General features: G+C 58.4%; 1 protein-coding gene across 1 annotated transcript in view; it reads right to left on the bottom strand.

Moving 5' to 3' along the window:
• Positions 1-279: 279 nt before the first annotated feature.
• HS1BP3 (HCLS1 binding protein 3) overlaps positions 280-12,452 on the bottom strand; it is a 33,909-nt gene continuing 21,736 nt past the window's right edge. Inside the window, 3 exon segments of the mRNA XM_020898277.2 lie at positions 280-2,506; positions 7,782-7,917; positions 9,220-9,380. Coding sequence (XP_020753936.2) covers positions 2,239-2,506; positions 7,782-7,917; positions 9,220-9,380 — 565 coding nt within the window. The 3' untranslated portion in view covers positions 280-2,238.

Raw genomic sequence — 12,452 nt, 5'->3', positions numbered from 1 at the left:
TGGAAAGGGAAAAGTCCTCTTTCCAAGCCAGTGCAGGCTGAGCAGTTACTGACTGATGACCCCACCCAGCCTGGGGCTCTGGCCCCTCTGCCTACGTTTATACAGGGGAATCCTCGCTCTGCCTGCCCCCTCCCTATCCAGCAGCAGCCTGGAAGCCTCAACAATGCCCAGGTCCTTCTGGGGAAGCTCCCCTCATTGAGCCCACTGTTGTAACGACAGCCCCCACGTGGCTCTCCGTCAGCCCGGGCACAGAAAAGATTGCCACCAACAAACACGGGATGAGCCCCGACATAGACTTTTTATTGGATGACCGGGTCTTGGGTTGGCTGGTGGGTCACAGCGCATCCGTATCCGGAGGCACGCATCTCTGCTGGGGGCGGGGGGGTTGTCCCAGGGGCCAGCCACCTGGGAGAAGGCCAGGCTCACAGTGGATGAAGCCTCCCCAGAGTGGTGAGTTCTGCCTGTGACCCCCACCGGAGGACCAGCACTCCCCGCACCGGGCTGCTGCCAGCAACACCCTGTTCCTATGTCACATGTGTAGGGGGGCAGAGGGCGTGGTGGAGGGGAGGGGGCCAGGGAGGAAGGGGAAAGAGCCCGAGGTGGCCCCTCACCCACCACTGTGGCTTCCTTCGGGGGCCCTCCTGCAATCAGACAGGTGCAGACCCCAGGGCAGGGTGGGGGCGTCCACCTGTGCTTGAGGGATGGGGTGTGAAGGCCTGGCAGTGAGAGGAAAGAGGGGTGGCACGTGCTGGGGGTCCCCAGGGAGAGCGCCCTCGGGGCAAGGTAAAGCGGGGAGAGGGGGCCCCCAGAGCCACCTGTTTCTTCTCACTCTGGCCCAGGTGGGGGGAGCCGACGGACTTTTCACGAAGGTGCAGGAGCCACAGGACAGGCTGAGTGCTCCCACCTGTCTGTGGGTGCTGGCACAGGGTGGTGGGTGCTACAGAGACTCTGACACCAGCCCTGGTCGGTGGGGGGACTCCCTCAGAGTTGGTCCAGATCAGGAAGGGCCTGGGGTCCTAGCCCCAAACCCCATCTTCTAATCCTCTTGTCAAGCAGCACAACCCCAGGGATGACAATGGTTGCATTTCCTTTAAAACCTGTGTTTCATTAAAAACTAATTTTGAATGTGAAGAATGTATCAAAAAAGGCATTCTTTCCTCCATTAAACACCACTCATGGAGAATTTCCTGAGCGCCGCAGCACACCCTGACCCCTATGCTGGGGTGTGGGGCTCGGGGAGAAGTCTAAGGCACTGACTGGTTCTGCCGGGCCCAGCAGAACCTGCTTCTGGGGAGGGGGCTCCCATGGGCGGAAGGCTGGTGAGTAAGTCCAGACCCCAAGGACGGGCAGGGGGGGAGGCCTGACAGACAAATCCACCACTGGACAGAGAGAGCCTTCACGAGCAGCCCGAGAGCATCCAGCCCAGGCCTGCCGTGAAAGGGAGGGGCAAATGGACCGCAGGTGGACCTGGAGGACATGGGGCCCACTCAGCTCGAAGCTGCGATGGCGGACACTGGTCCTATGGCCGGAGGCCCAAGAAGGCTGTGGTCTGGCCAGGCCTTCCCTAGGAAAGGAAGGGGGAGGAGACGGAGAGCTTTGTCAGGCCGTCCACACCCCGGGGGCAGGGCCGGGCTTGAGCTTTGGCACCCTGCTCAGCCCATTGGTATGCAGAGATGGATCAGGGCCAGCCATCCCAGCCAGGCCCTTCCAGGCCCCACTCAGTATCCTTCTCCTGGGGGCCCTCCCAAGTGCCTACAGGCCGGAGACTGCAGAGTGCCTTGGCGTGCAGACTCCCACCCCAACCCCAAGTTGGCCAGGCCTCCCTTCCTGTGCTGGGGCTGCCAGACTCAGGGGGCACGAGTGGGCAGAAAAGTTTCCCTGCCCTAAGCAGAGCCTCCCTGCCCCTCCACCACAGTCCCATGACATCCTGGGGGCTTGGGCGCCTGGTGAACAAGCCTCCCCACGTGTTGCCCCCTCCCATGCACGCGGCTGAGACAACTGAAGCTCCAGTGTTCCTCTGGTGACCCTGCTCTCTGCATTGTACAGGGTTCCATGGCCCCGCAAGCCCTGAGAACAAGGAAGAAGGCAGTACCGGGGTCCTCTGACCCGGGCTTCCACCCTACCTCCCTTGGGAATAGATCGGTTCCGGCCCTGCAGGGCAAAGCCCGCCCCTCACCAGGCGCCCCTCCACAGGAGAGGGTCTGCTGGCCTGGGTACAGTCTGGGGGCTGGGGGGTGGTCAGAAGAGGCTGGGGGCAGCCTGGCCAGGCGCGTCGTGGTCCCGGATATACTGCAAGATGTCCATCTCATCCATGGCTTGGATCTGCTGCTGCTGCTTCCGCTGCTGCGTGGCCGCAGCCTCAGGTGGACCCGCTCTGGGGGGCACAGCCGGCTTTCTGGGCAGCGCTGGCTTGGTGGCCACTGGAGGCTTGGGCTTGAGCCGGGGCTTGGGCCGGGGCTTGGGCTCAGCCCCCAGGTTCAGAATCTGGTCCAAGTCCTCTTCGACTCTAGAGAAGCAGAGGGAGAAGTCCTTGGGCAGAGCCTGCTGCAACAGGGACAAGGTTCCCCAGCCAAGGCAGGCAGTCCTTGCAGGGCACGGTACCCCCTGCCTCCTGCCACACACCACCCCCCAGCCTGGCCCTCCCGCCTGCCCTGCCCCTGGGGAGGAACAGAAGGGCAGCCCTCTCCTTCAGTGCAGCCCCACAGCCCAGGGTGAGGAGAGCTGGCCTCTCAGCATCCTCTGTAGGATGGCTTCTCGGGGAACCCCACCCTAGACAAGCTGGCTTCCTCAGGTGACTTTTCCTTCAGCCCCTCAAGAAGTTAACAGCTGCCACATATGGAGCTCCTGCTCTGGGCCAAGGAGCTTGTTTCAATCCCTGATGACCCCTGGGGACGTTCAGCCCCATCTTTGCCCCGCAGAGGCGGACGCTCAAGTCCCAGGAGGCTGAGCCACCTGCCTGAGGTGACAGCGTGTGACGGGTCCCGAGTTGGAACCAGTAGGGCTGACGTCAGGGGCTGAGCTCTCATCCAGACCCCTGTTCGGCCAGAGAAAGAATGAATGAGAGGCTCTGAGCAGTGATGGGGTGGGGTCTGCCTGCACACAGTGTCACCCGGTGGGCCACCTCTGCACTGGACAGGGCTCCCCAGAGGGCTGGAGCTGGCCACGCCCTGGACTGGACAGCCCATTGGTGGGTGGGACTGAAGGCTGAGGCAGGGTGACGGTCACACGGGACCAGCCCAAGTCCTGAATGGCAGGAAAGAAAGGCACCCTGCTCTGCACTCTGTCCAAGGGAGCGCCTCGTGCAGGGACTCAACACCTGGAGACCTGTTCCACCCACCCCCCACCCAATCAACGTGGTGCTGAGTACCCACACATCACAGCCATCTCCCATCCATTAATTCATCTAGTGATCAAAGACCCTGATGCTGGGAAGATTGAAGGCAAAAGGAGAAGAGAGCAGCAGAGGATGAGATGGTTAGATAGCATCGATAGCATCAGTGGTTAGATGACTCAATGGACAGGAATCTGAGCAAACTCTGGGAGACGGTGAAGGAGCGGGAGCCGGCCATGCTGCAGTCCAAGGGCGGCAAAGAATCAAATACGACTCAGCAATTGAACAACAATCACAAGACACTGTCTGGTAGCAGATATTAGCTCCACTTTGCAGATGTGAAAACTAGGGGCACAGAAAGATGAAGGGCCCGGCCAGGCGCCCACAACCAGCTGGGGTCAGGGTGGGGAGGCCACAGCCACAGGAGGCAGAAGACCAGGGGGCCTCACACAGGCCACATGGCCTGTCCAGGCTTTGGTTCCTCATCCGCCAAATGGGAACAAGCGGCATCACCCCCACGGGGCTGGAATTCCAGGTGCAAGACACACAGTCCAGCAGGCAGAGTGCAGTTCCCTTCCTCATCCTGCCACTCCCCCCAGCCTGGCCCTTCATCACCCCATCAGTGAACTGGATCCAGCTCAGACACCAGCTGGGCTGAGTAAAGGCAGGAGCAGAGGGGCGGGTCCTCTGGTCAAAACAACTCCTGGCAACACAGGACCTGGCAGAGGCCTGCACAAGGGCGGAGGTGCCCTTCCTGGGAGGGGCTGCCTGCCAGCTACCAGCTACTAAAGCAGCTATCACCTGCCCGCTTCCTGGGTCAACCTCCTGTGATGGGTCACAGACCCACCAGGAGAGTGCAGAGCTTCCTATGCAGGGCAGAGAAGTGAGTAAAAAGGGGTCCCTCAGACCCAGAGTGACCGGCTCAAGCCAGGCCTTGAAGGAGTGACTTCCAGGCAATCCCTGAAGGCATTACTGGGAAACAGGAGGCTCCTGGCGAGCTCAGCTCAGCTGTCCAGGCTCCCTCCACGCAGCTGCCCTTCCTCAAGCTCCCCTGGACAGGTGTTGGCTCATCCCACATCCTCCACTGGAGGCTGGGTGCCCAGGAAAAGCTCTGAGGGGCTGAACTACCTTCAAACAGGGAAACAGAATATAGCAGCTAAAAGCTTGCATCAGATTTCAGGATTTACACTGCTGGGCATAGCAGTGATGCTCTAGAGCTAACTAATCTAGAGCTGGATTCACTGAGTTAGGAGGTGGGGCAGCTGCCCTGAGGATCTAGGTGGCTGCCCAGCACCCCTCACCCAGCACCCCATTTCCAACTGGGCTCCCTGGAAGTGAAAGTGTTCATCACTCAGTCGTGTCCAACTCTTTGAGACCCCATGGACTGTAACCCACAAGGCTCCTCTGTCCATGGGATTTTCCAGGCAAAAATACTGGAGTGGGTTGCCATTTCCTTCTCCAGGGGATCTTCCCGACCCAAGGATCGAACCCAGGTCTCCCTTGCTGCAGGCAGTTTCTTTACCACGGAGCCACCAGGGAAGCCTGGGTTCCCTGAGTCATGGCTAGAAACAGCTCCCACTGATGCAAGATTCAGCTCCCCTCTCTTCCAGGCCCTGAAGGCGTGAGGTCAACCACTGAAGGGATGGCCTGCTCCTCCTCCCCAGGTCCCTGCAGAGGACAGAGCTCGACTGAAGACCAAAGCTGGGGACCCATGGCAAGAAGGAATGGGGGCGTCTCGGCTCCAAACCCTGTTCAAATGCACCCCCCCCACCGCCCGCCGCCTGCCAGTGCTCCTCGGGAGGGCTTATGCCAGCTGTGGAATAAATGGGTGAGGAAAGCACTGGAGGATGAAAGAATCTGAGAAAGTTCATCATAAAGACACCTGATCACCACCTGGAGAGTCCCAGGACGCACACAAAGAAAAACAAAATATGGTTCCTGCTCTCAAGAGGGTAGTTCTTTCTTCACCAGATGTCTGACGGAGTGAAGGCAGGGCCACGGGACTCACATTCTCTAAAGCAGTGACTCCCAGAGTGGCCTGGGGGATGTAGGAGGCGTTACCCATGAGAGGGTCCCAGGGACCAACTGGAACGTGAAATGCCACGTGGTCCTCCCCTCGAGCCACGTGTACCCACACAGTACAGGTGCAGAAGGTCCTGGTTAACCCTGGTGTTGCCCCAGCCCTCCGGCCACAGAAAGGCTTTGCAGGTGATACCTTTCAACACCCCCAACCCAGCGTTCTGCAGAATGCGGGTCTGAAAGTGTGTGTGTGCCTGTGTGCTGAGATAGTATTGTGGTATGTCTGTGTGTGTGTGTGTTTTTGCAGGCCGAGCTCACACTGGGGTATGTGTGAGTGTGTGTGCATGCATGTTGAGGTCACACTGGGATGTGTGCGTGTGTCTGTGTGCTGAGGTTGCACTGTGGTATGTGTGTCTGTGTGTTTGTGCTGTTACACTGGCATGTATATGTGTCTGTGTGTGTCTGTATGCTGAGGTCGCACTGTGATGTGTGTGTGCATATGTGTGTGTGTGTGTGCACGCTGAGGTCACACTGGGATGTGTCTATGTGTGTGTGTCTGTGTGCTGAGGTTGCACTGGGGTATGTGTCTGTTTGTGTATCTGTGTGCTGAGGTTGCACTGTGGTATGTATGTCTGTGTGTTTGTGCTGAGGTTACATTGGCATGTATATGTGTATGTGTGTGCCTGTATGCTGAGGTCGCACAGTGGTATGTGAGTGCGTGTGTGTGTGCACGCTGAGGTCATACGGGGATGTATGTGTGTCTATGTATGTGTGTCTGTGTCCTGAAGTTGCACTGGGGTATGTGTCTGTGTGTGTGTCTGTGTGCTGAGGTCACACTGGGATGTATGTGTAATGGATTTAATATTGATACAAACAGGGCCCAAAGGTCCCACTGGCTCCACCCCTCTAGCGCAGGCTGTGTTCTCAGGACAGCAGAGGCTCCTGGGGCTGACCTTCCCTGGGCCTCTGAGTCACCCGAAATGCAGAACAACAATCCCAGCTTCGTCCAGGGAGGACCGCTGCGGCGTCAGCGGTGAGGACGCAAGGATGAGAATGAACAGCTGCCAGGGACCTCGGGGACGTGTAATGACAAGGAGCCGTCGCAGTGACTCAGGCCCGGCGGGCACTCATGGGGCTAACAGCCCATGGCTGCTAACGAGGGTGTGGATGACAGTCTCCCGGGACCTCAGGCCGGCGCCACGTAACCGTTCCTGGAAAGAGATAGCTCGGCGTCCCGTAATCGCCAGGCTCAGTCTGCATCCTGGGCACGTGGATGACGTGACGATGGGAGGCAGAGACGCACAGTGCCAAGGGTGCTGAGAAGGCAGCTCTACGAGCCCAGGGAGAGCCTGTAGGGCCCGAGGTGGGAGGCGGTCTGCCAGCCTCTCCTCTTCTGAGTGCTCAGGGTCCCAACAAGGTGGGAGGACCAGACACAGGCAGGCTGACCCGGGTCCCCTTCCTGTCGCTTGGGACCTATGGCCTTGGGTCAGTTACCTCTTCCACCCTCCATTTTGTGTAAAAAAGGAGATAACAGCACCTACGTGGGGGGTGGGGCATGGGGGTGGGAAGAGGATGCTGTTATGAGGATTAAATAGGATAACACGTAAAGAGCCTGGCAAACTGTCTGAGGCACAGCATGCATCCTGTGGGGATCAGTCTTGCACATTCTGTCAATCAACCTCCATGTAACAGATTAAGTCTCGTTCTCCCTTCTGTAAGATCCCCTGGAGAAGGAAATGGCAACCCACTCCAGTATTCCTGCCTGGAGAATCCCATGGATAGAGAAGCCTGGCAGGCTACAGTCCATGGGGTCGCAAAGAGTTGGACACAACTGAGCGACTAACACTTTCCCCGCTGTGAAATCTGCCGATGGGCCCCAGGTGCTGTCCAGAACATCAGGACTTTGCTCCCTCCGGGTGAGTGGTATGGTACCATGAGTCACTTTTATTTGTTTTCAAACCTATTTATGCCAGTTATACTTACTCTTGGAATTACATAACTTAATTATTTTTTATATAAACTGCTTGCATAAATGAAGTTCTTTCTAGAACTTGCTGAGCGGCTAACACTCCCCTGACGCCTCCCTCCAGCCTTTCCACTGAATCCCCTTCACTGCCTCCCGATCAATCAGCTCTCACCCACAGGCTCCCACCTTTTTAAAAAAAATTATTTATTTATTTAGCTGCATCAGGTCTTAGTTGCAGCATGTGAGACCTAGTTCCCTAACCAGGGAACAAACCTGGATCCCTTGCATTGGGAGCTTGGAGTCTTAGCCACTGGGCCACCAGGGAGTCCTGGGCTCCCACCTTTGATGGGTCAGGACTCCCTCCCTTGGAACCCAAGGATGCTGAAGTGCTACCACCCGGGGAAGAGTTCCTGGTTCTCTGGTACACACCCCGACCTCGGAAGCGTCACTGGAGACAAGTGGTACCTGAACAGCTCCTCGGAGGCCTCCCTGTGGCCTTCACGGGGTGTGGCTCCTCCACTCTGGGAGGCAGCTGGCAGCAGTAAGGGGTCACCCAGGGGGACAGCTCCACCGAGGTCAGGATCGTCAAACAGCTTCAGGGCTGCAGAGAAGGGAGCAGCAGAGTGGTCAGAGGACGTGCTAGCCAGTCTTCAGCTGCCTGGGGGGTGCAGGGTGGAGACTGTCTGGCCCAACCTCCTGGCCCAGCCAAGAGAAAGGGAGTAAGGCTGTCCCTTCGGTCTGCAAGGCAGAGTGTAGAAGAACCAGGCACTTGCGGGGCCTGGCACACCTGTGTGCCTAGCCCCGACCCCACCTCCCTGCATGCTGGGCCAAAAGCCACGTGGAGGCACCTCCCTGGTTTCAAGTCCTCATGGCCTCCCCACTGCTTTGAGGAAGAACTTGACACCTCAGCTCACTGCCCCAGGCTCCCCAAGCACCCCTGCATCTCTTAGCTCAGCCCCCAGGGCTTGGCCCCGTCTTCCTACAAGCACTCACTGAGTGCCAACCACCAGTTCTGGAAGTCGAGGTCTGCTCCCCACCCCCTCCCAGTCTCAATGCTCAACGCTGCCCTTTGTGACAGGCGACTGCAGCCTCTTTGCCTGGAATCAGCTTTGTCAGCAGCTGTGGAAAACTCCGCTGACCCCTTGGGATCCAGTTCCTCTATTCATTCCTTACTCAAGAAGCCCCTCAGCCTGGGGGTCCCCACAGGCACTGGCATTCTGCTCGGACCTGTTACAGACCCAGGCCACCCTATGATGGTCAGGAGATGTCCTGTCTATCCCGTGAGAGACCCCGAGGCCAGGACTGCGTCTCCCTCTTCCAGGCGTTCTCGGGCCCCCGCACAGAGCCTGGCCCTCAGCAGGTGCCCGGTGCCCACTGAATTAATGGGTGACAGCAATCCCCTGCCCTGGAAACAGACCTGGGAGTTGTGGGGAGAGGTCAGACCCAGGGGTGAGTGCAGAAGTGCCACGGCTTCCCAGCTCCAACTCCCACACTGGACCCTCTCGTGGGGTCTCTGCAGGGGACACGGAGTCGAGTCTCCTGTTATAATCCAAGCCACGCAGAGCCCCAGAACCCCCTCTCTATCTGGTGCCCACATCTGGCTGTGGAGGTAACAAAGATACTTCTACACCAGTCACAACCCGCACTTTTCAAAGCAACAAAGAAAACTACCCTTTGCTTCCAAGGGATGACCAGCATAAACATACAGCCCCGGAATGTTCTGGCGTGGGGGTACAAAAGGTGCAAGACTAGATTTCTCCAGCAGAAAATCCCCACCAGGCGAGTCCATATCGTGTCAAGACTGGCATCCTGGTCTTGTGTGGTGGGCCTGACGCCCTTCGCAGAGGTTGGTGGGTCACCCGGGAGACCCTGAGAGCTAAGGGACACCCTGGGCTCTACTTACGGTCCCCGGGGGGTGAGTCCTCTGCGTGGCCCCGGGGAGAGGGCTTCCCGCCCGAGCCGAAGAGCCCCTCGTCAGGGTCGACCTCCTCATCAAAGATGGTGAGCCGGGGCGCGGCTTTGGGCTTCACGGCCACTGCGGGACGTTTCTTGGGCTTCTTGGAGCTGGAGAATCACAGACAGAACTCGAGGTTGGGACCTCTCACGAGAGCCCTGCTGGCCCAGGGGCACCCTGATCAGACCCACATAGGCGCGGGGCAGGCTGGTGTTTGTGTCAAGAAGGACCTTGCCAAGAACATGACGATGCGAGGGTGAGACGCTGCCGTGGAAGCAGCAGAGCCCTGTGCCCAGGGAACGGCCGCTGTGGAGATGCATGCAGAGATCAGGTGGGGGTCTGGACTGTACAACCACTGCAGACAACTCCCAGCCCGGGAGGGCCAGCAGGACGGGTCACAGGTCATAGGACACGGCCTCCGTGCGGGGCGCCCAACCTCGGCACTCCCTGGGGCCAGGCTCAGAGTCACTGCACAGACGCCCCGACATGGGGCTGAGTACACACGAGGCTACCAACCTTAGGGCCTGGGTCCAGGGGAAACAGAAGGCGGCCTAGGTCAGTGCTCCGTTTCCCCCGTACAAATCCACCTCTTTGGTGGAAACTCCATCAATTGAGAAAACATTTCAGTCCCACTGAGCAACACCGCCCCCGCTGCTTCAGGAAACCCACTGGCTACTCAGAACCCCAATCGGCTCTGCACCCCTCGGGTCCCTTTATGTCTCATTCATTAGCTGGCCAAGGTCCTGCTCTGGGCTGGACACTGCTGCAGGAACCAGGAGGGGGCTCGGGGACGTTTCTGGGCCTTCGGAGGGCTTTACTTCCTGATCGGGTGGGCATGTCAACCTTCAGGGACCCAAAGGCTGCAGACCTACACACGTCACTGGAAGTTACTCGGCCAGTAAATAAACAAACTTGGTTTTATTTTAACAAGGTGATCCAGTCCCTGTTGGTGATGCCTAAATTAGCCATTTTAAGGTTCCTACAAACAGCAGAAATAGGCTTTTAACTGGAAGTGGGATTTCCGTGGGCCAATCTGCCCGCAGGGCAGTTCCACTGGACCGAGGTCACCATCTGAGCTCAAGCTGGAGATAACTATGCATTTAAACTGTGCTGATACCACCGTCAACAAGGGCACAGATTAACCAGCAGCAGATAAAAATAGCAGCGGCGCAGCCCTGAGTGCTGGAAGGCAGGGCATCCAGAGGCGGCCGTTCCCATGGTCTGGATTTAGATGTCTGGGAGAGTTTTGGGGTCTTGACAGAGATGGGGAGAAGCTGGAAAAGGTGGTGGAGTGTACCTGCTTGAAACCGCAGGACCCACACACCTCCACGCTCAGGGCTGAGACCCATTGGGAAGGCCTCTGTGGGAAGATGAAGAAACAGTGGTTCAGAGAAGCTGGGTGTCTGCTCAGAGCCACACAGCAGGTAGGACCAGAGACTCACCAGCCACACTCAGTCCCTGCTCTTTCTTCATCCCGGGCACAAGGCAGACAGGCTCCAGCCCCAGGCCACCAGGGCCATGCCTCTGCCGCGAGGCCAGCCCCCGGCCCTGCCCGTGATGCTCGGTGAGGTGAAAGGGGCCTGGGCTCCTCCAGAAACCTCACCTCCACTTCCTCACACACCTTAAGGAGTCAGGGTATCCTACGCGTCCTGGGATGCTTTCCCCTTCTGTTTCACAGACCAGGCAGAGCCAGAGCAGCACTAATGACCCCTAAGAAGTGGGCAGCAGGGAGGCCCTGGCCTTTGGTGCAGGCCAGCCGGAGGCGGTCACAGCCAGCTGAGACCCACTGAGCCAGAAACCCCAGCGGCAGGCCCTGGGCACTGCTTGTGTCCCTGTGGCCTCTAGTGACCAGCTGTATTCGGGAGCCACTGGACCAGGCTTTGCCCCATGGCTGACCTTCAATTACCCATCTCAGCCGCCCTTCTCTTGGCCCTACTTCTGGATTCAGCAGGGGCTGCAGCAGTGAAGCGTGGAGATCCCCTAGCATCCCCCCAGCTGGGATGCAGCCCCCAAGGAAGCAGGGTCGGGCCTGGCCACTCTACAGCCACCATCCGCAGGTCCATCTCACTCCGAACCACCAGCTCTGAGACCTCACGTTCGCAGCCTCCCCAGCAGACGGGCCCCCGGGGGAAGGGCTGGGAGCTTCCCACTGACCAGAAACCAGAGGGAGCAGAGAGAGGCAGGAGGGCCCGAAGAACAAAGGAAGACAGTAAACAGACATGATTGATTATCGCGGGAGAAGCTGCGCAGAGATGGCGATGACTTCCCTTCCTGCACCCACTTCTGGTTCGGCGAGCACAAACGAGGCCTGGCTTTCCCACTGTGTAAGTTTTCCTCTCAAATTGGATGAATGTTCCTGTTTTTCTCCCTGGAGACATTTTTTAATCTTCTGTTGTCTTGAATTGAAATAAGGCGACTCTAACGGCGCACGGGGCGGCTCTTTCAGGCACCATCTGAGCCCCACCCCATTCCACCCCGGCCGGCCGACCCCGGAGGAGACAAAGAACAAGAAGAGATGTGGAGCTCTGATGGCGGAAAGCCCTGGGGTCCTGTCCTGTCCTGGCTGGCCCCAGATTCAGTCTCTAGGTGCTCAGTAGTGTGCCTGGTACACAGGAGATGCTCAATAAATATTAGATGAAGGGATGGATGAATGGAGGGGTGGCGGAAGGATGGAGAGACAGACAAACAGATAGGTGGATGGACAAGCTGACTGTACATCTCTAATTCAGACTAATTTCTACCTCCTCCCCCAGGGCAGGGGGGAATGGGAGGGAAGAGAGAGGGGATGCCAGCAGACAGAGACCCTCTGTTCCATGGCTACTCCTCTCAGGCACCCCAGCTGGTCTCTCCAGCAGCCCCTTGCCCTTCTGCAGGGAGCTCATCCTTTCACTCCGAGTGCGTTCCATGGCCCAGTGCTCAGTAAGTGCCTCCCAAGGGCAAGACCCTGTGCTGGGTGATGAGAGCGCAGAGACAAGGGAGACCTGGCACTGTCCTTGGAAGCTCAGAGCTGAGCAGAGTCACAGACACATACCTGTCATCACCACATGGGGCAACGGGACGGCCGGAGCCCAGAGGAAGGAGTCCACTTGGCCCGAGGGCTTCTGAGAGGAGGTGGCGTAGGGGTGAGCAGAGATCTCGGGGGCTAAGGGCAGAAGACTGACAGGCAGAAAGGCCCTCAATCT

The sequence above is a fragment of the Odocoileus virginianus genome, chromosome 2 (genome assembly GCF_023699985.2).
Source record: "Odocoileus virginianus isolate 20LAN1187 ecotype Illinois chromosome 2, Ovbor_1.2, whole genome shotgun sequence".
Classification (NCBI taxonomy): Eukaryota; Metazoa; Chordata; class Mammalia; order Artiodactyla; family Cervidae; genus Odocoileus; species Odocoileus virginianus.
Note: the sequence above shows the minus strand (reverse complement) of the source record. Positions and strands in the feature narration are given on the sequence as shown.